The 27,027-nt window shown below is 54.3% G+C and overlaps 1 protein-coding gene across 1 annotated transcript; it reads right to left on the bottom strand.

Moving 5' to 3' along the window:
• Positions 1-14,596: 14,596 nt before the first annotated feature.
• On the bottom strand, positions 14,597-25,357 carry Vps18 (vacuolar protein sorting 18 homolog (S. cerevisiae)). The gene is made up of 5 exons (XM_013010262.1): positions 25,019-25,357; positions 23,712-23,853; positions 19,047-19,138; positions 17,009-18,879; positions 14,597-15,814 (listed from the first exon to the last, which is right to left on the bottom strand). Exons 1-5 carry the CDS (start codon positions 25,107-25,109, stop codon positions 15,092-15,094), a joined length of 2,919 nt encoding a protein of 972 aa, XP_012865716.1. The 5' UTR covers positions 25,110-25,357; the 3' UTR covers positions 14,597-15,091.
• Between the last annotated feature and the right edge of the window lie 1,670 nt (positions 25,358-27,027).

Here is a 27,027-nt window from a genome sequence, read left to right on the forward strand (position 1 = left end):
AAAAAAAGAATTTTACAGACTTTTCTTGTCTAGACTAGCTTCAAACCATGATCTGCAGATCTCAACTTCCTGAGTAGCTAGAATTACAGGTGTGAACCACCGGTGGGTGCCTACCTTCAATGATAAGGTCTAAGAGATGGAATCTTGCTGCGCTGTGCAGGCTGTCCCTAATCGCTTGGACTCAAGTGATTCTCGGTTTCAGAAGTAGCTGGAACTACAGGAGTCTAACACACTGCCTTTGCCTCAATAATTTATTAGAATGTAACAGGATTGTGTGAGGATCTTAGTAAATTCTGGCCTTTAATGACTAGAAAAGGAAATCAAAAACCAGTGAGAGATAAACACCAGTGTCGGTCATGGGGCCTGAACTTCTGGGCCTGGGACCTGTACCTCAGCAGTTCAGCTCAAGGCTAGCACTCTACCACTTGAGCCACAGCGCCACTTCTGGCTTTTTTCTGTGTATGTGGTACTGAGGAATCAAACCTAGGGCTTTGTGCAGGCTAGGCAAACACTCTACCACTAAAGCCATAGTCCCAGCCCTCCCCCCCCCCATTCTGTTTCTTCTTAACAACTACTGAATACATGATTTCTGCAGATTGGAGAATGGCTACTTTATCAACTTAGAGAAAAAGTAGTACTACTTTGAGAAAAGTAGTACAATGAATGCTAGATTAAAACTGTGAATTTATGGGCTGGGAATGTGGCTTAGTGAATTAAAGAAATAATAGATACAGAATAGCAGGCTGCACACGAGAAATATTCAGTTTAGGCTGAGTGTGCTGGGGCAGGCCTGTAATCCCAGGTACTTGGTGAAGCCCAGGTCTTCACCAACATTTGCTATGATTGTCTCCCATCCTGACAAGACTATTCTTATCTGTAATGCCAGGAAAGAGACATCCTATGTTGCAGTTAAAGAACCAAATATTCGCTCCAGAAACCCTTTGGAGCAGTTGGTGGGAGTTCCGGGGAAGATCTCCAGGCCTGCTAATGGCTGCTGCCTTGTGGGAAGTCCTCGCAGTGCTGCGTGCCCTCTGTCCTGAGCAGATCTTTGAGCGTGGGGACGGTGAGTTTCTGTCTATGCATACTTCTCCCAGACTTAATAGGTGACCACAGCCTGTACTGGCGACTGAGTACCTGCTTGTAGGCGATCACAAGTGAGCCAGAAGTCCTCTCACGTCTTGAGTTCTCCATCGGAGCCCAGGACTGGGTAGAGCAGTGGAGCACATGCACCAGGAGCTGCTGCCCTGGTTCCCCACTGCTCGGGAGAAGGTCACATCCTCTGTGCTCAGAGCCCAGAACTCCCCAAGGCCCCCAATCCCTATACAGAACAAGGGCCAACGCTTGGGGGTTGAGGGAGGGCGCCCCAGGTCCCCCTCAGAACAAAGCTAGGAGGACCCTGAAAATGGGGGAGGAGTGGCACTGGGCTGGCGGCGGCACCGGGGGCCAGCCTGGACCACTGAATGGGGCTGTAATTAAACTGCGGGCAGGTTTCTGGTCACACTCCTGTTGGCTGAGAACAAAGGCTCCAGGCGTCCTCCTGGCCCAAGGGGGAGAAGGAGCAGAGGGAGGGGGCGGGGTAATCCAGAACCTGCTATTGGGCTGGGCAGCTGGCCTCCAGCTGGGCCTCCACCCGCCCCAATTCTGTAGCCTCCTCAGTAGGCCACTTCTGAGGGGCTCCCATCTGAAAATGAGGGGCTAGATCTGATGGAAGGGGTTCCGAGGATTGATTCCAGGGGGTCAAGACACTCAGGACTCTCAGCCCCGGCTCTGCACCCAGGAAGCTTCCTTGAGATTCCTGGTAGAATTGGTTAGAGATGAGGTCCAGAAGGCACGGGCATGGCCTAGACGCGCCCCTGGTGACCCAGTAGGCAGGCAGAGTTGAGAGGCAGTGCTAGATACAGGCTCATCGTCCCTCCCAGCCCGGTCTCCCCAAGCACCGAACACTGGGAGGTTACCCCACCCACAGGACGCTGTGAGTGTGCCAGAGGGAAAAGGCATTAAGAAATATCTTCCTGGGGCTGGGAAGGTGGCTCAGTGGTAGAGCGCATGCCTTGCATGCATGAGGCCCTGGATTCGATTCCTCAGCACCACATAAGCAAAAAGAAAAAAAGCCGGAAGTGGCGCTGTGGCTCAAGTGGTAGAGCGCTAGCCTTGAGCTGAACTGCTGAGGGACAGCGCCCAGGCCCAGAGTTCAGGACCCACGACCGGACCCCCCCCCAAAAAAAAAAAAAAAGAAAGAAAGGAATATCTTTCTTACCAGGCACCCGTGGCTTATGCCTATAATCCTAACTACTCAGGAAGCTGAAATCTGAGGATCACAGTTCAAAGCCAGCCAAGGGTAGGAAGGCCCACGATACTGTTTTCTCCAACGAACCACCAAAAAGCTGTACGTGGAGTTGTGGCTCAAGTGGTAGAGGGCTAGCCTTAAGTTTAAAAGCTCAGGGACGGCATCCACGGCCCTGAGTTCAAGCCCCAGGACCAGCACAGAAAAGAAAAGAAGAAGCAATGTCTTCCCCTTCTTGGCCCCGCTCCCCACGTGGAAAGTTACCCAGGGAAGTCATTGTAGGCAGACAAGGCCATCTGGCCACATGGGGTGCCCCCGGGCTCCAGTCAGGCCTGGTGGACCCTGGGAAGGGACCCTTCTGCCTGTGGACAGACAGACAGCCCCTAAGAAAACAGGCTGAGAAGCAAGGGGAGCTGAGCACCTGAGAGAATGGAGGGACCTGGCTCCGAGTGGGGCCGTGACCCTGTCCTGAATCACTTCCCGGATGCAGCTCAGCAGCCTCCACTTCAAGGTTTTTGGGGGGAGGATTCTTTTTTTTTTTTTTCCAAGTTCCTCGATCTGTCATCCCCCTCCCCCACGGGCCGGATAGGACTGGACCAGTGTCCTCTCCTGGCTGGCCCTGGGCTCCTGCCTCAGACCTTCTCCTCCAGCTCTCCCCTGGACGTTGTTTTCCGCCTCAGGAAGTCTCTGATGCCCTGCGCTAGATTTTGTTTTCCTTGTTATCGGGACAACTAATATTTTTTCCTGTGCAGTGGGAAAAAAAAAAAATAAAGAGAGATTTTCCCAAGCAGATTACAGCTGTCAGGGAGGGGGGAGGGGACGGGAGGTGGAGCCCGCCCTTCCCCCTCCCCCCCACCCCTGCCACCCTCTTGGAGCTGAGGTTTTGAATGAAGGAGGAAGCCCTGGCCCCCAAGCTAGCCAGGGCTTGGGCTAACCTTCTCCCCAGTGGGCTGGAAAAGGCAGGCTACTCCCCAGCCCCAGCTGTGAGCAGAGGGCTCCTGTGCCTCTTCTGAACCATCCAGCAGCCCTGAATTACCAGAATGGCAGGCCTCAAGAAAAGACACACTAGGTAGGGTGAGAGCGAGCGCACAGGCCCACCCCTGTCCCAGGATGGAACATGAGACAGTTCCCTGCACCCCCCCGCCCCCACCCCCGTGTTCCCTGTCTCCAACATGACCACGTGGATACTGGCTGGCCTACCTAGATTGTAACCCTGACACAGACACAATGCCAGGGTTCCTCTGATCACCTATAGCAGGCCCATGGCAGGCACCGGAGGCCTTCACAGCCCACAGGTGGGAAAGCAGAAGCCATCAGTGGACAGGTTGTTTGCATGGTGGCCTGGGGTATTGTCCCCCTGATAAAGGTCCACTTCCTACTCAGGGGCAGGTGCCTGGGCTCTGGATGGCTCTGTAGCATGCCACCACGGTGGAAATGGGGGCCTTGTTTAAGATGACTCAGTTTCCAGTGAACGTCAGCAAAGAGAAAGGCTTCAGTTGTGACTTGCTCCATTGTTTGTAGCTTGCAATGCATGAACTAAGCCAGTGGCCGTCCCCTCATGCCTCCTGGTAACCTCCTGCGAAGTTCTAGTCTACTCTGAGAAGTGCGTCTCCAAGATCCGTACAGTGGGTGACACAGTCACCTGCAGGTCAAAGTGAGTAAGTTCCAGCCGGGTGCTGGTGGCTCATGCCTGTAATCCTAGCTACTCAGGAGGCTGAGATCTGAGGATCGAGGTTCAAAGCCAGCCCGGGTAGGAGAGACCGTGAGACTCCTATCTCCAATAAACCACCAGAAAACCGGAAGTGGTGCTGTAGCTCAAGTGGTAGAGCGCTGGCCTTGAGCTGAAGAGCTGAGGGACAGCACCCAGGCCCAGAGTTCAAGCCCCACAACCGACAAAAAAAAAAAACAAAAACAAAAGTGAGTAAGTTCCAGTTAGGAGGGATGAATAGTGACATTTTAGCTTAAACAAATGGAACTCTGGCTATATATATAATTATATGTGAAACTGGAGTTTGAACACAGGGATTTGTGCTTGCTGGGCTGGTGCTCTATCATTTGAGCCTTGCCTCCAGCTTGGCCTTTTGCCAGTCATTTTGGAAACAGTTTCATGGACTTGTCTTTTTTCTGCCTGGGCTGGATTCAAACCTCAATTCTCTAGATCTCAGTTTTTCAAGTACCTAGTATTATAAGTGTAAGGTATTGGAGTTGGGCCATACATTTTTTTGGGGGGGGATCGGTCGTGGGGCTTGAACTCTGGGCCTAGGCGCTGTCCCTCAGCTCTTCAGCTCAAGGCGAGCGCTCTACCACTTGAGCCACAGTGCCACTTCTGGTTTTCTAGTGGTTTAGTGGAGATAGGAGTCTCACAGTCTTTCCTGCCCGGGCTGGCTTTGAACCTAGATCCTCACATCTCAGCCTCCTGAGTAGCTAGGATTACAGGTGTGAGCCACCAGCGCCAGGCTGGGCGATAAATTTTTTATGAGTACATGTTGCTGGACCTTAGAGCTAGGTTAGCACTCTACCACTGGACTATATTCCTAGACTTTTCATTATTTATTTATTTAATTAATTTATTTATTTTGTTGGTCATGGGCTTAAACTCTGGGCCTGGGTGCTGTCTCTCAGCTCTTCAGCTCAAGGCTAGTGCTCCACCATTTGATTTTTTTTTTTTTTTTTGCTTGGTCATGGGGCCTGAACTCTGGGCCTGGGCGCTGTCCCTTAGCTCTTCAGCTCAAGGCGAGCGCTCTACCACTTGAGCCACAGTGCCACTTCCAGCTTTTTTCTTTTTGCTTATGTGGTGCTGAGGAATTGAACCCAGGGCCTCATGCATTCAAGGCAAGCTACTCTACCACTGAGCCACCTTCCCAACCTGTGCTCTACCATTTGAGACACACTATCATCTCCAGTTTTCTGGAGGTTTATTGGAGATAAGAGTCTCACGGACTTTCCTGCCTGGGCTGACTTTGAACCGTGATCGTCAGATCTCAGCCGCCTGAGTAGCTAGGATTACAGGCCTGAGTCTCAAAATTTCCCACGTTGGCTTCAAACTTTCAATCCTCCTGCTTCAGCCTCCTGAGTAGCTGAGATTACCATCATACCCAGAGTTCAGAGGTTTTGATTGTGAGTATTTATATAGTCTACACACACATACACCCTTTCAGGCTGGGTTTTAGGGTGAAGTAGGGGAGGATGGAGAGGTGCAGACCCTAGCTGGTCCCACGGGCATCCCTTCTCCACTCCCCCTCCTTGGGCCTGCACCTTGCTCCCTGCAAGGGAGAGACTGGTCCTTCGAGCCTGGCCCTCTCCGCATCCGAGGCTGGTTGAAGTGACACACTGTAAGGCTGGAGTCCCCACAGTATGGTCCCCAGGAGAAAAGTCCCTGGCGGGAGGCTGTTTCCTCAAGCAGCCAAGGTAAGAAGTGGGGGATTTCCAGGCCAGCCTGTGGGGCTGCCGGCATGTGGGGGTCTCCTCTTCCTTCCCAAGCCGCCCTGCAGGGCCAAACACAGAAACTCCAGTTAGGCCAGGTTGTGGGCAAGGGAGCGTAGGGCCGGCAGAGTCAGCTGACCCACAGGCCCTTGGCTTCTGATCCTTGCTCTGGCAGGGAAACCCAGGCCAGCACCCGGGACCTAGAAGGGGCCCAACCCTGGAAGACCCCACTGGGTGTCTCCAGGGGGCGGGGCAGGGGTCTGGAAATCCAGAGCTCTACTTACTCACACGCCTGTGGGGAATGAGTCAAATCAACGAATGCCCGGCTGTAACCGCGGGTTCTGTCCCAGGGTGGCTAGAGGACTGGCAGGTCTGAATCTCGGCCCTCAAGTCTCCTCTAATTGGCCAGTACATCCAAGGCTCCTTGGAGCACCAAAGGAGTCAACGTGGGCCCCTGAGGGGCCCCTGTCAGAGCCCCACAGTCCAGGCTATTTTGTTCTGAAACCTTGACTTATGAGCAAGGGGAGTTGTACCCCAGAACCATCCCCTGTCTCATGCCCTGAGCTCGGCTGGACTGGAGGAGGGGCGGGGGTGTGCTCGCTCAGACCTAGTGGAGACTGAAGGAGAAGTCACGGTGACCTGGTGCTGGTGGTTCACACAGGGCTCAGCTCCAAAGTCACACAGACCTAGGTTTAGAAGAAAGCTCAACTCTCCCCACGCACCCCCAGGGCCTTGCACACCAGTGAGCAAACTTTCATCAGCAGAGTTGTGTGCGTGCTGTGGACAGACACAGACGGAGGTGCTTTGTACACGTGTGGCAGGCCAAGGAATAGGCTGGAACAGGCGCTGGGGGGCGTAGCTCACACCTGTAATCCTAGCTACTCGGGACCCTGAGATCTGAAGACGGTGGTTCAAACCCAGCCTGGGCAGGAAAGTTCATGAAACTCTTTTCTTGTTTTGGGGGGGGGTTCTGATCGTGGGGCCTGAATTCTGGGCCTGGGCGCTGTCCCTCAGCTCCTCAGCTCAAGGCTAGCGCTCTACCACTTGATCCACAGCGCCACTTCTGGCTTTTTACTTATGTTGTGCCTCGAGCATGCAAGGCAAGTGCTCTACCACTGAGCCACCTTCCCAGCCCTGAAACTCTTATCTCCAATTAACCACCAAAAAACCAGAAGTGGAGCTGTGGCTCAAGTGGTAGAGTGCTAGCCATGAGCAAAAACAAACAAACAAAAAAACCCTAAGGGACAGCGCCCAGGCCCTGAGTTCAAGCCCCATACAGGCACAAATCAAAAAAAGCAGAAAAGGGTCTGAGCTGTGGCTACGGATGCTGTAGGTGAGCAGTGTGCCAAGAGCTCTGAACACAGTATCTGTCACTGCCCAATCCCCCTGAGTGAGGTATGCTCTGTAGTTTACAAATCAACAAACAGAGAAAGAAGGGGTGATGCTCAGAGAAGTTAAATGATGGGCCTGAGGTCACATGGTGAGCAAACACAGGCCAGAATTTGCACCCAGGTCAACCTAAGTTGGAGAGATCCTCTTCGATTGTTCTGCTCCTTGTCTCAGCCCCTGGCTGTCCCTAGGCTCCTCCTCGGTCCCCTTCCCTCCCTCTCCTGCGTGTACCAGCTGAGGTTCCCAAACAGAGCCGGTTCAAGGCCTTGCAGACCTCAGGGTGCTGTGCACGGACTTCACCCAAGGAGCCAGGCTCTGGATCCAGAGTCTGGATGGCCCTGGGCTGGATCAGCTTGGGGCTGAGCAGGAGTAGCTGTTTACAGTAAATAGAAAGCTCTGGAGGAAGGAAGGAGGGGAGGGGCTGGGGTCGCCATGGAGACAGGGACAGAACAGCCAGGCCTCAGCCCTGATCCACAAGGACTGGAGACCAGGGAGGCTCCAGGAAGGTCGGCCCTGCAGGAGAGGCAGGACAGCTCGGACAGGGACACACACCCTCCTCATCAAACTTATTTATTATTGGCAATAACAAGGGGTCTGGGAAGGTGGCTCAATGGTAGAGTGCTTGCCTAGCATGCATGAAGCCCTGGGTTCAATTCCTCAGTACCACATACACAGCGAAAACTGGAAGTGGCGCTGTGGCTCATGTGGTAGAGCGCTAGGCTTGAGCAAAGAAGCTCAGGGACAGTGCCCAGGCCCTGAGTTCAAGCTCCAGGACTAGCAAACAACAACAACCACCCCCAAAACAAGGACAGTTTGTTGAGCTCCTACAGTATGCTTGGTGGTAGGCCCTTGCAAATACAACTTTGTTTCTTACTTAATCAGATGCTAGATACAATCCCTGATTTATACGTGAAAAAAAAAGCCAGGACACTTAAGCAACTTGGTCAGACAGCTTCAAAGTGACCGGGCAGACATTTGGGGTAGGAGATGATCTAGGTAGGGAAACCCTGAGCCCCTGGTGGGAGTGGGGGGGAATGGGAAAACAGAGTCCTCTGAGATGGCCAGGGGACTTTTCCCCCGGGGCTTCAGCCGTTAGTCAAGGAGCTTGCTGGGGACAGAACCCTTGTGTTCTAGGCCCTAACCACTAGACCACACAGCTTCTCTGCTGCTGAAGCTGGGAAGGTCCAAAGAGAAACTCCCTCTCCATCCCCGGCCTAGAGTGTAAGCTCTCCCCCAGCAAACCTCACTGGCTTCGCCAGGGCAGGGTGGGGTGAGGGATGCTGGGGGGTTTCTGCCCACACATATGGTTTCCAGATTCCAGGGGATGAAAAGGAGGCCCGAGGGGCGGAAACAGGGAGATGTGCGATGACAAATTTAGATTGCTCAAAAAAAAAGAAAGCCAAGAAACCCTAAAAAAATAAAATAAAAAAGCAAAAATTCCACTCTCAAACGAAAGGGAATTATTGGATTGTGAAACTGCGTGTGTCGTGTGGCACAGCATGGTTTCATTCGGAACAGCATTGAGGGACTTGGCAGGGCTCAGAAGTTCTGGCAGGAAAGGAAGGTCATCTGCCCCCATTCACCTGTTGTGGTTTGGGACAGAGATGGAAGTAGAGTTAGGCATGACGCCCAAGAGAGTATCTGTGGGCAGAAGTGTGTGTGTGTGTGTGTGTGTGCACGCACGCATGCGTGTGTGTGCATGCACACACTCATGTGAAGTTTGGGCCCTTTAGGTAGAGCCATACCTATTGGGCTGGGCACTGGTGGCTCAAACCTGTAATCTACCTACTCAGGAGGAAAGTCTGTGGGAGTCTTTTTTTTTTTTTTTTGAACTCTGGGCCTGGGCGCTGTCCCTCAGCTCTTCAGCTCAAGGCGAGCGCTCTACCACTTGAGCTATAGCGCCACTTCCAGTTTTCTGGTGGTTTATTGGAGATAGGAGTCTCACGGTCTCTCCTGCCCGGGCTGGTTTTGAACCGCGATCCTCAGATCTCAGCCTCCTGAGTAGCTAGGATGACAGGCGTGAGCCACCAGCGCCCGGCTCTGTGAGTCTTATCCACAACTAACCACCAAAAAGCCAGAAGTGGAGCTGTGGCTCAGGTGGTAAAGTACCAGGCTGGAGTGGAAAAAGCTAAGTGACAGCACTCAGGTCCTGAGTTCAAGTCATAGTAGCAGCACACATGCACACATCCGCACGTATCCATGCGCACACACACACAACTGAGTCCTACTGGCTGTGGTGAGGATCCATGCTGACTTCTGCAGGTCCCCACGGAGGCTTTAATTGTTCTGCACCCCAGAGCAATAAAGGGAGCAGTAAGGTGGGGATTTGGGGAGTCTCTGAGTTTTCTTTTTTTTTTTTTCTGGTCATGGGGCCTAAACTCTGGGCCTGGGCGCTGTCCCCCTCAGCTCTTCAGCTCAAGGCTAGTGCTCTACCACTTGAGCCACAGCACCCATTCTGGCTTTTTCTACTTTTGTGGTGATGAGGAATCGAACCCAGGGCTTCATGCATACAAAGCAAGCGCTCTACCACTGAGCCACCTTCCCAGCGCCATCTCTGAGTTTCTTCAGGGAAATGGCCAGACACAGAAGGTAAAAGAGAAGACATCTGCCTGGAATTCTACTTGCAGCAGACCCAAGAGGTCAAAGGTCAAGGAGGGACAAGGGGGACTTCCTGAGGCTCTCGGGGGAGTGCCAGCTCGCCAGGCTGTTGTGCAAGCTCTGGGTTGGACCAGGTTGGCAGAGGGAGAGTGTGTGTTCCCAGGGGTCCTGCAGTCCCGGGGTCATGCCGTCCCTCCTTCAGGAAGCCGGGGTCTAGTCCCCCCAAGCAAGTGCTGGTGTCTCACCTCAGTCCCTGAATTCTCACGCCCGAGGGATGATTTCCTCATTCTCATCCCGAGCAGGCATTGCTTCCCGCGTCACTATTTTGCAAACCAAAAAAAAAAAATGAAGAAGAAAGAAAGAAGTTCGTCAAGGAAGCCTCTTTCCCCGCTTCCTAAGAGATGAGCGGGCTTTGTGGAGCAAGAGCCCTCGTGGGGGGGTTCGCGAAGTCCCAGGCCTGGCGGGCTGAGCAGCGGCTGGTATGAGCCGTAGAGAAGCAAGGGGCCAGCCTGGACCTGCTCCAGTGCCTGGAGCTTGGCCCACGTTCTGGGGGGTGCCTACAGGCCCGGGGTGCCACATTCTGGGGCCATTCTGCACTCAGTGTTCATGAAGACCCTTCAAGGCCCATTCCCTTGATTCCCCCTGGGCAGGAGACAGCTCTGAGGTGCTGGGGGTGAGGGGAGGGGTCAGTAGCCTCGAGGTTGGCAAACGGGGGACAGACTTGCGCTTGTTCTTTCCAGATTGCCTCCCCATCTCTGGCTCCATCCACTCTGGCTAAAATGGAAAATCAAGTCTCCTGAAGGCCTAGGGTGCCTGCCCACCGCCTGGGAGCTCATGGAGGAGGGACGATGAGCCTGCACAGAGGGATCCTCTCTCAGCATCCGTAAAACCACGACAGGTAGGAACGGCAGCCCAGCGGCTTCGCTTCCAAATTGGGTCCCTGGGTACCCCAGGCACTTTGTAGACTCTGGGATGGGGGAGGGGATGAGCAGGCCCAAGCAGCCGCACGGAGCATATCCGTTTCAAGTGGTGGACATTGTAGTTGAATGAGAGCTCTTCATGCGAGGTCTGGTCCCGGGAGGCCAGGGGCAGTACAGGTCCTGGCGGGGGTGGGGGTGGGGGGGGATGAGTAGCCATGTCTGAGCTGCTGGCTCTGGGGACAGGTGATCCCAGGCTGGGCATGGCAGGGTCAGATGACACCTGCTTCCACACCTGGGAAACACAAACAGACCTTTGCCCAGAGCGGCTGGGGAGGCAGGAGCAGCACCCACCTTCCCGGACCAGGGCCCCTTTCTCTACTGCTGCCTTGGCCTGTTCTCAGGGGTGACCTCCCCTCCCCCGCACGGGGTCTGACCACTGGCATGAAGGACTGATTAAGGCAAAAAGCAGAACAAAGGGCCAAATTGCTTTGGGAAAAGAAAAGACTAGATTGGGGGCACTCACAGAGTGGGAGCGGGGAGGGGACCTTCTGGAAAGGCAATCCGTGCCAGTTGAATTGGTCATCCTAGCCCCACGTTTGCCCCTGTGTCTCAGTTTCCCTTTTGGAACCCAGGCAGGAGGAAGGCGTGGCCGTCCCGGTGGCATGAGCAGCTTGCATCCTCTCCCTGCCCCAGATGGAGACGCAAGCCGGGGGCTCCAGCTGCCCGAGCCCTGAGAACTCACCCCGCCGCCGCATTCTCTTCCAGCCCACCACCTCTCACCCCGAACCTGCTGCAGGGCCCAAACTGGCCCCACACGAGCAGAGCTGCCAGCAGGGCCCTTTGTGGGGCTGCTCCCGTGTGGCACAGCCTAGGGGCCCCACCATGGGGCAACAGATGGACCCATGGTCTCTACAGAACAATGGTGGGGGAGGGGCCCTGGCATCGCCCGCCCCAAACAGGAAGCGCTGCATGAGCTTCAAAGGACTGGCAGGGCCAAGGGGCTGAGTTGGTGGGGCCAGTGCCAGGGCTGGCTGCTGCCTGCCAGCCTCGCGATGCCCGGCCTGCTGGTGGGGGCAGGGCTGTGGTGCGGGGCAGCTGGGGCTTGGGCAGAGGATGCCTTGCTCGCAGGACAGGACGGCAGCAGGTGTGGGGGGCGGGGGTTTGGACGCTGGGCCGTTTCCAGGTTGGACTGTCACCAGCCTCAGGGCCACACACAGTAGGGCTGTCTCCCAGGCCACAGTAGGGCTGTCTCTCCAGCCAGCCATCAAGAGGGGCAGGGCTGGCACCGGGCCTGCCACCCACTCCCTGCCTCCTGCTCCCAGCTGCTCGCTCAGAGCCTTTTCCTCTCCACTTCCTGTTCACACAGGGGGGGGCGGGAAGTGGGGGAGGAAGTTGGGGGGAGGCTTGCAGAAGGGGGGGGCCATTGAATAAAGGGATTAACTGTTTCCCTCCTCTGACCTCCGGGAATTTCCACCTGTGAAAGTGTCTGGAAGAACCAGGAGCTGGGGGGAGGGGGAGGGGTGTGTGTGCGTGCCCCCCACCCCCCATGCCCCTCCCCACCTGGTGCGGGGGGGGGGGACAGGTGAGTCCCGCTGAGGTCCCTAACCTGCTTTCCTGGCACCAGGAGGCAGCCCGCAGCCTGGTGGCCTCCAAGCCCCTTCCCAACCAATGAGGCCGGCGCCAGGCGTGGCTAGGGATTCGAGCCTTGGAGAGGAGAGCTCGGGGTTGGGGTTGGGCCCATCTGCCTCCCAGACAGAAGGGGGTGCAGTAGGCCTGGCACTCAGGGAAGGCACACCCAAGGGCCACCACGCCTCCAGGAGCCCTGCCTCCCCCCCAACCAGTGACAGCGCCCCCTGGTGCCCGTGGCTCCAGGGTAGGGTGGCCCCCAGGGGCTGCTCAAGGGCGGGCCTCAGGAAGCACCTGCTGTCCAGGAGCAGGGGCCGCCCTGAGTCTCCCCCAGGTGGTTTCCTTGTTTACAGGCCTCCTGCCCCGGTCCCGCGTCACCCCCCGTGGCCCCTCCTCCTATTTCCAGTGATGGCTCCAGGAGCCGCTCATTCATCTGAGCCCCTGCCCCCAGGCCCCGGGCCAAGGCCTCTGGGCCTGCTCTCTGCTCTCCGTGCCTCACTCGGTTTCCAGGGATCTAAGAGCGTGCGGCTTCCCGTTGCCCTGACTCACCGGAATCCCACTCTGTCAGTGCCAGGGAAGACTGTGGCCTTTTCCCAGGAAGGAGGAAGCGGCTGAGGACCAGATGGGCTGGCTTCGAAGACAGAAGGGGCAGGGGCATCCCACCCAGGCTGTTTTTAGCCAAGCCCTCTGGGAGCAGCGGGCAGCAGTGCAGTGTTCATTTAACTCACATGTTTTGAAAAAGGACAGATGCCCCAAGCTGTTCCTACAGTAAGTCATCAGCAAGGGCTGACCTCCGAGGTCACGCCTCTGCACTCTGGGTATAGCGAGGTGTGAGGGAGGCTGAGGCCACATGGAAACAGGAAGGGAACAGGCAGCTCCGAACCTTCCTGGGGCAGCAGAGACAAGCTTAGGATGCCTTCTCCCCGCTCAGTGGGACCCTCTCCCCACTCACTCCTGCTCTTTTTCCTAGGGAAGATGGGGAGCCCGGGAGTTGTGGCAGGAGCAGCTTGCAGCCCTCTTGGTTGGCAGAGCACGAAGAGATCTTGTTGCCATGGAATTCGGCAAGAGATCCAGTCAGATGCCAACAGCAGGGAGGAGATATGATTTCTGGGGCAGGACTGAGTTGGAGGACAGAGGGAAGATGTGCCAGCCAGGTGAGCTGCACCCACCCTGCTGACAGGAACACTTACTATCAGTCTGAAGCAGCTGATAGGTCACACCCATCAAACGGGCAGTGCCCTATGAACGCCTGTCCACAGGGCAAAGGGTGCTCGGCGGTGGTCATGGGAAGGCCCAACTCCAGAGCTCCCAGCCCCAACCAAGGAAGTGTGAGCTGGGGGGAAGGGCAGCTCACAGAAGCAAGGTGAGGAGAAAACAAATGTTCCAAATGCCACCGACACTGACAGTGGCTGTAGCATCACAGGGCAGAAGCTGGCAAAGCTGGTATCCAAGCTGGCGGGGGAGCACGCAAAATCTAGCACGCTTAAAGGCCAGGGGGAGGCCTTATCAACACAGGTTGTGGAGACTTCCAGACTATTCTGGGACAACTAGGGAGGAAATAGCTGACGAAGCACTAATAAGAATAATGCTGTAGCTCAGTCACAAAGCACTTGCCTAAAAAGTGCAATGTCCTGGATTCAATCCCTGGTACAAAAAAAAAAAGAAATGATTTGATGAGCCAGGTGCCAGTGGCTCATGCCTATAATCCTAGTTACTCAGGAAGATGAGATCCGAGAATCAAAGGTCAGGTCAAAGGTAGGAAAGACTTATCTCCAACTAACCCCCAGAAAACCAGAAGTGGTGCGGTGGCTCAAAGTGGTAGAACAGTAGCTTTGAGCAGAAAAAGCTAAGGGACCCGTCCCCAGGCCCTGAGTTCAAGCCCCATGACCAATAACAACAAAAAGTGGTGCTGTGGCTCAAGTGGTAGAGTTGAGCCTTGAGCAAAAGAAGCTTGGAGAAATGTACTCATTACCTTACTTATGTAACTGAAACCATTCTGACATCACCTTTATAATAATTAAAAAAAAAAAAAGCAGCAGCAGCAGCTCAGGGACAGTGCCCAGGACTGGCAAATGAATAAATAAATAGAATCAGGATTCAGCGGGCAGCACCACCACCTGCTGGCCAAAATGGAGAGCAGCACCTATTCTACAATTTAGGATGAAGGGCCCTGGGCTAAGAGGACAGAAAGGGGACAAGTAAGGAGAATCTCACAGGATGGCCTGCCTCATCTCCAGGAAGGCCTGTGGAAACTTGGAAACATCCTGTCACAGCCCCGCCCCGCCTGGGGATCACTCACACCTCACCCAGCCCGGCATGACCACGAAGCCACCAGTGTAGTACAGAAAATTTAATTCTTTCTACCTGTCCTCCATGAGGCCCTCGGCCCCAGGGCGCCCTCACACTCCAGCTCCAGACTGAGCACAAGAGAGCACACAGACCATTCCTACCCTGCCCCCCCTTGTCCAGCCCAGGACACGGAGGGTGCCTTCCCATTCTGGAGCACCTACGTGCATAAAGAAGAGGAGTGTCTCCTAGAGGAAAAAAGATCTAGAGTCCCAGAGGCCGGGGAGTGAGGGAGAGCAGTGGCAAGGACAAGGCTGAGGCCCCCCCCCTCCCACTCAGGTCTCTGACTTCCCCAGGCTAACAGCCTGGGGGAAGAGCAACGCTAGGGTCTGAGCACAGCCAGAAGCAGGCGGAAAGTACTCCCCTGACCTCAGGCGACCCGCCAAGGACACACCCAGCCACTGCATGATGATCTAGCCCCCACAGAGTGCAGCCTTGGATCTCACGGCCTTTCCAAGGGGGCAGGCAGGGGGGAGGGGGAGGGGGAGGGGGGGTAGACACACTCCTACAACCAGCTGAGGTGCTCTTCCTCGTAGCGCTGGGGGTCGATGAAGGGCCGGTCTATGGAGCGGATCATCAACTCCCCACAGTACACGCATTCAGCAGCCACCAGTTCATCTAGGTCAGCCTTGAGCTGCTCCCGGCTAGGCCCCCCAGCAGCCCCACCGTCAGCCTCCTTGGCTCGGGCAGAGCCCTTGGCTGGGGGCGGCGCAGCCCCAAGCTTGCGCTGCAGCTCCTCCAGCCGGGCCTGCTTGTAGGCAGGCAGGCCGGGCCGCACGGCCTGCAGGAGGCAGTCAGCGTGGAACATGTGGCCACAGAGGAAGAGGTAAAATGGGCGGTTGAGCAGGGGGAAGTCACAGCTGGCGCATTTGTCCTGGTGTTCCACGGTGCCGTAGCGGCCGCGCAGCTCCTGCAGGTCCCGCCGGATGCGCTGCGCACTGGCTGTGGCCTCTTCCATCTCCCGCTGCAGCTCCTGGATGTGATGATTGTAGGCCTTAAGCGAGCTGCAGATTGCCTCCTTGAAGTGGTCGATGGTAACAAAATCAGGGAAGAAGGGCAACACATCTTCGATCTTGAGCAAGGGGCAGCTGGCCAGGCAGGCCATGGCTGTCTGCACATCCTCTTCCTCCTGCACCACGTGCCGTGCAATCTTCAGCCACAGCTTCTTACGTAGCTCCTCATCCTCCTCAGGCAAGTCTGCACACTGCTTGGCCAGGTCCACGTCAACCTGTGGGGAAATGGTGAGCGTGAGGGCCAGGCCCCTGCCTCATCCGGGATCCACACAGATGCCTAAGGAGAACCTGGTTCAGAGCAGAGACCCCAGGCAGGAGTCCCAGTCCTCCAGCCAGCGACGCTCCCACGACAGCAACCTAGGTCAATGCTGCTGTGTGCGTGTGTCACGGCTAATGGAAAAGCTCCTTATGGTGGGAGAGCTCCACCTTTTTTTTGTTTTGTTTTGTTTTTCTGGTCAGTCCTGGGGCTTGAATTCAGGGCCTGGGTGCTGTCCCTGAGTTTCTTTTGCTCAAGGCGAGCACTCTACCACTTGAGCTACAGTGCCACTTCTGGATTTCTGGTGGTTTATTGGAGATAAGAGTCTCACAGACTTTTCTGCCCAGGCTGGTTTTGAACCACGATCCTCAGATCTCAGCCTCCTGAGTAGCTAGGATGACAGGTGTGAGCCACTGGCACCCAGCTCATAATAGATTTTTGAGCTCCCCTACCCCCACCCTAACACTCTAACTCAGTAAATCCTGGGCCCAGGCTGAGGAATCTGCATATTAAACAACACTTCCTAAGATCCTAAGGCAAGTTACCTACCTTCATGATGTGAGAAAGTAAGTCAGCCTCTTCCCCTCAGGCACTGCTGAGTGCTGCTCTCAGACTGTACTCATCAGCTCTTTGAGGTAAAAGTGCTCTATTACACCCACTTTATGACTGAATAATCTGAGTCAGAGAGATGCTCAGAAATTAGCCCAAAGGCAGTGGTGGTTCACACCTGTAACCTAGCTAGTCAGGAAGCTGAGATCTGAGGATCTCAGTTCAAAGCCAGTCTGGGCAGGAAGGTCTGCAAGAGTCTTATCTCCAATTAGCCAGCAAAAAGCAGTAAGGCTCTGACTCAAGCTCCAGTAACAAACACACACACACAGACACACACAGACACACACAGACACACACACACACACATGAAAAAAGATGAAAAAACAAGCCCAAGATTCCAAGAGTTCAGGTCTTAGTGGACGAGCCAGAATTTAAACTCCGACCTTCAAGTCCCTGTTCTGGGCTGCTACCCTCTGCAAACTCTCCTCAGGGGTAGCTAGCACCACCTAACCTGTCCCCCCACCCCCCGCCCTGGTCCCCACCCCTCCAGCCTCTGATGCCACTGCTCCTGAGGTCCCCCGCTGCAGGCTGGGGTCAGTCCTACCTGCAGGGCCAGATCCACGGCCTCCTCATACAGCTCCAGCACCTTGTACACGTGGACGCAGGCCCGGTGGTGGCCATGCTCGGCACAGAGGCGCAGGGCGTACTTGAGGTCATAGTGCACGCGGTGCGGGCTGGCCCCGGCTTGTTCCAGGTAGGCCAGCAGCGAGTCTGGCTGGCCTCGGGCGTACAGCGACAGCAGGTAGTTGTGAATGGCTTGCTCCGTTTCTCCAAGCACCTTCACGCAGAACTCCATGTAGCGGATGGCTTGGCTCACCTGCTGGGCCTCGCCACCCTGGCTGTAGTTCACCAGGGCAGGGATGAGCTGCCGGGCGTCCAGCCGGCTGCCCAGTTCCATCCAGGCATCTACCAGCTGGCGGGGGATGTGACGGATGAGCATAGGGGAGAACTTATAGAAGAGCTGGGGGTCTCGGTGGCGGGCCAGCACGGCCAGGGCCTCCTCGTACGCCTCGTGCTGGCAGTGGTAGGCCACTACCCGCTCATAGTCCTGCATGATCACGGCAAAGTACACCATGTGTTCCGTGTCCCCGTGACTGGCGAGCAGCTCGTGGATCGATGCCCGGCTGTCAAAGAGCCACTCCTTGTGTCGGGGGCTGCTGAGGAAGGAGCGGAAGCGCTCCTGGGTTTCCCGGTAGAGGTTACGGGCGTCTGGGGTGCCCTGCAGGGCCCCGAGCTGGCTCAGGTAGAGCTCCGTCAGCCAGGTGGTCAGGAGCGTGGCCTGGGTCCGCTCAGCTGGCTTCAGCCCGGCTAATTTTCTCTGCAGGAACTCGACCAGCGCTTCCTCCTGCCGGGCCTCCAAGAACTTCAGGGCGATCTCCTCAAAGTAGCTGTGGGTCAGCGCGTAGCAGCGAGCACTCTCCAGGTAGCGCCGCTGGCGGAAGCAGAAATCGGCCTCCCGGGCCAGCACAGTGTCCAGGCAGTCGGGCCGCTCTCGACAATACTCCTTGGCCAGGTCGAAGCGGTTCATGTCCAGGTAGGTGCGCCACACGTCCCGGGCCTCGCGCTGCACATGGTAGCGGAAGACGGCGCGCTCCGTGTAGGCCCACAGCTGGCCGCTGGCCGCGTCCTTCACCATGTGCTTCAGCGGCCCGAACTTCTCCAGGAAGTGGTCGCGCAGCACCACCTGCCCCGTGAGCGTGCACACCGCCTCCACGCGGTCCGCCAGCAGCAGCAGGAAGTGGAACTGGGTCAGCACGATGGCCAGGGGCGGGCTGGCCCCAGGGCCCACCCCCTCTGGGTACTCCCAAACCCGCTCCTCGCTCAGCAGGGAGTCGGGGCGCCCGCAGTCCAGCGAGCCGTACAGCACGCCGTCTCCCATCATCCAGGCAAAGGCTCGGGGCGCAGAGCGCAACTTGGGGGTATAGAAAGCCAACTCGCTGTAGCCCAGGTTGCTAGGGAACTCGCGGAACGGGGGTGGGTGGTCCGTGTAGGCTGCAAAGAGCCCTGAGAAGCCCTGGGCCTCGGCCCCCTCCGTGCCTCGACCTATGAACTGGAAGAGGCGCTGCCGCGTGGTGGCGATAACGAAGCCACGGCCATCGGGGCCCCGCTCGGCCTCCAGGGAGCACACGGGCGCTGGACCCCCTTCTTCATTTAGCACATACAATGGGCGGAAGTAGAGGTCGGCGGCAGAGACAAACAGCCCACCCTCGCTGGCTGAGAGCTCCGCTTCGAAGATCTGGCCCTGGGCAGTGCCCACCAGGATGGGGCCTGTGCTGCTCTCCGTACCCACAGCCTTGTTCCAGCCCACGCTCTCCACCAGCTGCCCCTTCCAGCGGGCGAGCGGCCGGACCTTCTGTCCATTCCGGTTCACGTAGAGGACCTCAGTGTTGCTCAGAGCTATGAGCAGGTGAGAGCCTGGAATGGGCAGAAGACAGCAGGTGAGGGGGTGCTGCCATCCCACCCCCCTACACCCCCTACCCCACTCCACCCCATCCCCCCCCCCCGGGGGGCTCAGCCTCCTCTGGCCCCCTCCGCCAGGCAGTGGCTCACCCACGGCCCCTCCTTGGCTCTCCACGACTCACCAGTGTGGTCCAGAAACATCTTGTGAACTTTGGTGTCATCCTTGCGCCCCAGCTCCACATGGTTGGGTTCATTGGCTTTGCCCAAGTCAATGCTGTGGGGACAAGAGTCACCGTGTCACAGATCTCTTTCCTTGTCTGATAAAAACCAGGCTCTTGCTGGGAAGATGGCTCAGTGGTAGAGCGCTTGCCTTGCATGCCTGAGGCCCTGGGTTCGATTCCTCAGCACCACATAAGCAAAATGGAAAAAGCTGGAAGTGGTGCTGTGGCTCAAGCACTAGAGCGCTAGCCTTGAGCTGAAGAGCTGAGGGACAGCACCCAGGCCCAGAGTTCAGGCCCCACAACCAGACCCCAAAAAAAAAAAAAAAACAGGCTCTTTCCTGGAATCCAAATATACACAAAGAATCCCAAATACAATCAAGAGAACATATGTGTGTGTGTATATATATATACACATATGTATGTATGTATACGTATGTTAGTATGTATTAACATCCCACTAAAATGTTTTACTTTAACTCTACCATTTGAGTCACACCTCTACTTCTAGCTTTGTGCTGGTTAACTGAACCTAAGATCTCATGGATCTGTCTGCTCATGCTGGCTTTAAACCAAGATCTTCATATCTCAGCCTCCATGGAAGGAATAGCTAGGATTAGATGTTAGCCACCAGTGCCTGGCTTCCTCTTTGTCTAGGTGCTATCCCTGAGCTTTTTGGCTCAAAGTTTGCACTCTTATCACTTGAGCCACAGCTCCACTTTCAGCGGGGGGGGGGGGGGGGGGGGGCGGCTGGGAAGGTGGCTCAGTGGTAGAGCGCTTGCCTTGCATGCCTGAGGCCCTGGGTTCGATTCCTCAGCACCACAGAAGCAAAAAGAAAAAAAAGCCGGAAATGGCACTGTGGCTCAAGTGGTAGAGCACTAGCCTTGAGCTGAAGAGCTGAGGGACAGCGCCCAGGCCCAGAGTTCAGGCTCCACGACTGGACCCAAAAAAAAAAAAAAAAGAGTCTGACGGGGTTGGGAAGGTAGCTCAGTAGTACAGTGCTTGCCTTGCATGCATGAAGCCCTGAGTTCAATTCCTCAGCACCACATAAGCAGAAAAAGCTGGAAGTGGCACTGTGGCTCAAGTTGTAGAACACTAGCCTTTAACTGAAGAGCTTGAGGGACAGTGTCCGGGCCCAAAGTTCAAGCCCCACAGCCAACAACAACAAAAAAAGTCTCACGGATGGACTGGGAATGTGGATTAGTGGTAGAGTACTTGCCTAGCATGCATGAAACCCTGGGTTCGATTCCTCCTATCACATAAACAGAAAAAGCCAGACGTAGAGCTGTGGCCCAAGTAGTAGAGTGCTACCCTTGAACAAAAGAAGCTCAGGAACAGTGCCAAGGCCCTGAGTTCAAGCCCCAGGACTGGCAAAAAAAAAAAAAAGAGTCACACAGACTTTCCTGCCTAAATTAGCTTTGAATCCTGATCTGGTAGATCTTAGCCTCCTGAGTAGTTAAGATTACAGGCATAAACTACTGGCACCTGGTTTCCTCATTTTTAACAACATTTAATTATATAAGGGAATTTCATTTTGACATCTCTATATATGATTACAATGTGCCTTGATGAGACTCACCTCATTACTCTCCTTCCTCCCCCAATATTCAAACTGCAATCTAAAACTCTTAAAAAATAATATTTCAGTAATATATGTGGAAGTCAACAGATAAAGCTGTCATTTCAGTAACTGTACAACATTCCATTTTATTTTTACTTTTTTTTTTTTTTTGTCAGTCATGGGGCTTGAACTCTGGGCTTGGGCATTGTCCCTGAGCTTCTTTTGGTTAAGGTTAGCACTGTTATCACTTGAGCCACAGCGCCACTTCCAGTTTTCTGGTGGTTTTTTGGAGATAAGACTCATGGACTTTGCTGCCCGGGCTGGCTTTGAACCATGATCCTCAGATCTCAGCCTCCTGAGTAGCTAGAATTACAGGCGTGAGCCACCAGCGCCCGGCTATTTTTACTTTATTTATTTTTTTGCCAGTACTGGGGCTTGAACTCAGGGCCTGGGCATTGTCCCTGAGCTTCTTTTGGCTAAGGTTAGCACTGTTATCACTTGAGCCACAGCACTGCTTCTGGCTTTTTCTGTTTATGTGGTACTGAAAATTGAACCCAGGGCTTCAATGCATGTTAGGGAAGCGCTCCACCACTGAGCCATGTTCCCAGTCCCTAACATTCCGTTTTATAAGTGAATCATGAGTTAATCACCACTTCCCTATTGATGGGCATTTGGCTTGGGTTTTCCCTTCCACAAATTACCCCTGCAACCTGGAACTATTCTGTCTATAATGTATATTCCTTAATGTGGGATCAAAGTTGTAGATAAGTCTCCTAAGGCCAGGATTATAGTCATGCCTGGATATGTATTACAAACTTTACTAGACATTGCCAGATAACTTTTCTAAAAGATGTTGGCAATTTACAACTTACCAGCAATTATAATGATTCCTTTCTCTATATCTTTACTGACAGTTTATTATTATTTTTGTTTTTGCCAATCTGAGAAATTTTTTTTAATTAATTAAATTTTATTTTATTTGTGAACATACTGTACAGAGGGGTTACAATTACATGGGCAGGATAATGCGTACATTTCTTACCAAGCATTGCAGCCTCCTCCTTTGTTTACCCTTCACATCCCTTCCCAGCCTCCCCCCTCCCCCCGTTCTGAGAAATTTTTGTTCTTTTTTTTTTTTTGTGCCAATCCTGGGTTCTGAACTCAGGGCCTAGGCACTGTCACTAGGCTTTTTACTCAAGGCTAGAACTCTACCATTTTGAGCCACAGTGCCACTTTCAGCTTTTTCTGAGCAGTTTATTGGAGACAAGTCTCATACTTAAACCAGGTTCTATAGCTCATGCCTGTAATCCTACTCAGGAGGCTGAGATCTGAGGATTGTGGTTCGAAGCCACCCTGGGCAGGAAAGTCTCCAATAAACTACACAGAAGGCTGGGAATGTGGCTAAGTGGTAGAGTGCTTGCTTGCCTAACATGCATGAAGCTTTGGGTTTGATTCTGTGTATGTGTAACACATACACAGAAAAAGCCAGAAGTGCTGCTGTGGCTCAAGTGGTAGAGCACTAGACTTCGGCACAGAGAGGCTCAGAGACAGTGCCCAGGCCCTGAGTGCCCCAAGACAGGCAAAAAAAAAAAAGAATAAAGCATTAAAAGTTTAGGGTAGTGTACATGAAGCATGAAAACTTTTAGTGTTAAATAAATTATGAAAATTTTTGTATTGTGGGGAAAAAAAATCAGAAGTTCCACTGGATGCTGGTGGCTCAAATTTTAGTTTCTCTTCTGCTCAATGATTATTTATCCTCTTTACCCTCCCTTTCCTTTACTACTCTCTTTCTTTCTTTTTTGTCATTGGTCATGGGGCTTGAACTCTGGGCCTGGGCGCTGTCCCTCACCTCTTCAGCTCAAGGCTAGCACTCTACCACTTGAGCCACAGTGCCACTTCCAGTTTTCTGGTGGTTAATTGGAGATAAGAGTCTCATGGACTTTCCTGCCTAGGCTGGCTTTGAACCCAGATCCTCAGATCTCAGCCTCTTGAGTAGCTAAGATTACAGGTGTGAGCCACCAGCGCCCAGATATTTTTTTTAAATTGAGATGCCTTTATAATTTGAGATTTCACTGTAACATTTTAACACATGCATCCAAGAAGTGTATACCTTTTTCTTATTAATTTATAAGGCTTTTCTTGTTTTATTTCTTGAGCCTAGTCTGGACCCCAGCCTCAGCCTCTGCAATGCTGGAATTACAGGCATGTACACCAGTCCAACTTCTTCTTCTTCTTCTTTTTGTTAATTGTGGGGCTTGAACTCTGGGCCTGGACACTGTCCCTCAGCTCTTCAGCTCAATGCAAGCGCTCTAACACTTGAGCTACAGCACCACTTCCAGTTTTCTGGTTAATTGGAGATAACAGTCTCAGGGAGACTTTCCTTGCACAGGCTGGCTTTGAACTGTGATCCTCAGATCTCAGCCTCCTGAGTAGCTAAGATTACAGGCGTGAGCCACCAGCATCTGGCCTTTTTCTTGTTACAATAACAATTAGTATTTAGACATATATACATACACAGTTGTATATGTGTATATATACACACACACACATGAATATAACATACATATCTTTTTACTAGTGGCTGCTGGATTTCTAGTTTGAGTAAGGGAAGTCTCCCTTTAACATAAAACACAGAAATTTATTGAATGTTATTTTAGGTTTTTTTTTTTTTTTTCCGGTTGTGGGGCTTGACCTCTGGGCCTGGGCACTGTCCCTCAGCTCTTCAGCTCAAGGCAAGCACTCTACCACTTTAGCTACAGTGCCACATCCAATTTTCTGGTGTTATTGGACATAAGAGACTCACGGACTTTCCTGCCCGGGCTGGCTTTGAACCAGGATCCTCAGATCTCAGCCTCCTGAGTAGCTAGGATTACAGGCGTGAGCCACCAGCGCCCGGCTTGTTTTTTTTTGAGAAAGGTTCTTGCTACATAGCCCAGGCTGGCCTTGAACTCCTGATTCTCCTGCCTCAGCCTCCTGAGTACTGGTATTACATTCTGCCCTAGTCAGTCCCCAAATACTCTCCCCGCCCACCCGACTCCATACTCTGAAAGTTATGGAGTCTCCATTACCGCAGCAGTGTGTCTTTGCCCAGGCTCATACAGAGCTGATTGCTGGAGACCACGAGACTGGTGATACGATCTGAGGGAGTGAAGTCGATGCGCTGCTTGGTGAAGATGGGCACTTCCTTCTCCAGCTGGGCATTTACATACCCTATGTATGAGGAATGAAGAAAAGGTTAGCTGTGGAAGGGCAAAGGGAGGGGAAAAAAGAAAACCTAAGCAAGCCAAGTAACCCATTAAACAACAGTGCTAGTGACACTTTCATGTTACTGAAACACTCATATGAATGTAGTAAATAGTTGTCTATCAAGTATTTACAGTGAGGGTCTTAGGTTGTTCTCTCCCTTTTGGCAGCACTGAGGGGTTACTTCTCTGAGCCTAAGATGCTACAACAGCATGATGTGTCTGCTTCAAGTCGGAATGAGGACAGTGTCTGGGTATTCTCTCTCACCAGTCTCTAGCCTAGCTGAACTAGTCCCTTCCTCCATGCCCATACATGACCCTACACCTAAGTGAGACTCACTGATATCTTAAGATGAAGGACAGAAGGAGTCCCGAGGAACCTTTGTGGTCAGTATTGTTTTTTTTTTTTTTTCCTTTGGTCGATCGTGGGGCCTGAACTCTGGGCCTGGGTGCTGTCCCTCAGATCTTCAGCTGAAGGCTAGTACTCTACCACTTGAGAGTCAGCCCCACTTCCGGCTTTTTCTGCTTATGTGGTGCTGAGGAATCGAACCCAGGGCCTCATGCATACAAGGCAAGCGCTCTACCACTGAGCCACCTTCCCTGTGGTCAGTATTGTTAACAAAGCATAGTTAGCTTTGCTCCTCCATCCAGTTACTCAGAATGTCCCAGCACTGCCAACTGTGCTTTTCATTCTACAGAATTTGTCCCTCAACTATAGGCTGCACCCAGCTCCGCCCAAGGCAGTGAAGAAATTCCGTTTGGAAGCATCCCTCCTCCCGCCATACCACTCCCCTTTCACCAGTTCCCCTGCCCCGCCTCTCCCTCCCTGCCATCTCTGGAAGGGGTCTGGTGTCAAACGCACAGAACCAGGCATCAACAGAAACCTGGAACCTGTTGTCAGTTCTGCCAAGAGCTCAAGTGCACGGTCCTATAGTCAAGTACTTCCTCTTCAGAAACTCAAGTTTCCTCTTCAGAAGGGGGCCTGGTAGTAGGCCGTAGATCACGCGGTTGCTTCCCTGGCTCTCTCAGACCAGCCAACAGAGCCCTGAGAGAATCTGGGGCCTAGACGGCATGTCTGGAAGGTGAGCCCAGGCTCTCGCTGCCACCCCCATCGCCGCCCTCCTCTTCCTCACCCGAGTGCGGGATGCCCACGCTGGGACAGCCGGGCTGCAGGACGGCCGAGCGGGACAGTGAGTCCTCATACTCATCCAGGATGGATGCCATGGTGCCGGGCCTGTGAGTCCTTCGTCCGGGGCCTGGGGGATCACAACAGGGCTCCCCGGCGGCCCGGACTGGAAACTGCGACTTCCCAGCCTCTGGAGGATTTGCCTCCGAGGACCACGCTCTCGCCTAGCAGGGCGAGAGGCTCCCGGGGCTCTCCCACTAGGACCTGGCGCGCAGTCTTGCACCGCGCTCGTGCCGCCAGGAGATCAAAGGCTCCCCTTGAGCAGATCCCAGATGATCCCAACCTCACCCGGCCCGAAGCTCAGCTGACTCCCGCCCCCGTGACGCGTCCCTATGACGCAACTTCCGGCAGCTCCAAGTCCAGCGGCGGCCGCCGCACCACTGGAAGGCGTGGCGCCCGTGGGCGTGGCCATCCCAGAGCTCCAATCAGTGATGGGCAGCTGGAGCCCAGCGGGCTGGTGGGCGGGCCTGACTTCGACCTCCGGTCCGGCCCTCGCGCAATTCCCGACGTCGACACCGGAGGGCGGCCTCGGCTTTCTGAGGCGTCGAGCGCGGCCGCAGCTTTCCGCTGAGGCGAACCTCGAACCTGTCGCCAGAGGTCTGCCGGGCGCAACACGCTCAGAGCCAGACCCCGGCCGCAGGGCTGCCCTGGCCTGCCCCGTCCGGCACAGCAGCCCCAGCTTCCCTTCCACACCTGGGGCCGCCACCGGCTCCCAGCAAGCAGGCCGCGGCTGTGAGGGGGAGCGCGCCCGGCGCCCCGCAGGCCCGGCGCCCCAAAACCCAAGTATCAGCTGAAAAGTAGAAAAGGCGGTGGGTGAAGGAGCGGCTGGAGCCCACCGGCCAGGTAACGCCCTGAAGCCCGCCCCACCCTCTGGCTCCTCCGTGCTGTGTGTTGGGGGGGGGAGTGGGAAGCTCAGCTTCACTGGGTGTTCCCTGAGCACCTGCTCTGGGCAAGGCCTCCAGCTGGAACCGGGCAGTCACAGGAAAGTAAAGGCACTTCGGCTGTTCTGCAGAAGTTGGTCATAAACCAGCAAGGGCCAGCTGGACGCCCATAATCCCAGAATATCTGAGGATCTCAGTTCAAAGCCAGCCTGGCCAGAAACGGCTGTGAGACTTTGGAACGTGGCAGCGCGCCAGCCTTGAGTGGGAAAAAGCTAAGGGACAGCACCTAGGCTCTGAACTTAAGTCCTAGTACCCACACACAGAAAAAAACAAAAGACAAAACAACAACAAAAAGGCAGCAGGGGCAATGGCCCAGCAAGTAGATCATCAACACCAGGAGGATGATTAAGGAGAGGAGGGCTCAAGCATCTCTCCATTTGCTTCTCTCTCCCAGTTTCCAAGGCAGCCTGAGTCTGTCTCCTTCTGGGGGCCATGACGCCATCTTGTTAGTGTCACCCCTTCACTCTGAAAGGTGCTTGGGTGTACCTGTGCTTTATGCGGTCATTTTACTTTTCATTTACTTGGCCAGGTGTCAGTAGCTCTCACCTGCAATCCCAGCTACTTAGGGAGCTGATATCCGAGGCTCTAGCATAATGTCCAATATGGCCCCTAGGCTCAATCAACTGAGCATTTCAGCTCAAGGTGAACACTCAACCACTTGAGCCACAGGGCCACATCCCATTTTCTGGTGGTTAATTGGAGATGAGAGTTTCATGGACTTTTCTTGCCCGAGCTGGCTTTAAACCACAATCCTCAGATCTCAGCCTCCTGAGTAGCTAGGATTACAGGCCTAAACCATCAGCTCTGGGCTTTCCTTGCCTTTTTTATTCTAGCCACTTGAAGGCGCCTAATTAGGAAGCATGGCCATTAATTAGCTTTGTTTGATATAACTGAAGCTTGTGTCAGGGAATATTGTGGATGTTCCTGGGAACTGGCAGCTGGAGCTGCAGATCCACCAGCCTCCAGCCATCAGTGCTAATGTGGTCATTGTCATAAGACTGTAAAGGCCCATTTG

Source organism: Dipodomys ordii, unplaced genomic scaffold, assembly GCF_000151885.1.
Source record: "Dipodomys ordii isolate 6190 unplaced genomic scaffold, Dord_2.0 Scaffold11, whole genome shotgun sequence".
In the NCBI taxonomy this organism is placed as follows: Eukaryota; Metazoa; Chordata; class Mammalia; order Rodentia; family Heteromyidae; genus Dipodomys; species Dipodomys ordii.

Bases quoted from the DNA above. Each gene is read 5' to 3' on its own strand.
- Vps18 (XM_013010262.1), bottom strand. From the start codon at position 25,109: ATGGCATCCATCCTGGATGAGTATGAGGACTCACTGTCCCGCTCGGCC. The intron at 19,139-23,711 runs GTAATGGAGACT...TTGTCCCCACAG, and splicing joins GGCAAAGACACACTGCTGCG to CATTGACTTGGGCAAAGCCA. The intron at 15,815-17,008 runs GTAGGACTGACC...ATTTCCCCACAG, and splicing joins CCGTGGATCTGGCCCTGCAG to GTTGACGTGGACCTGGCCAA.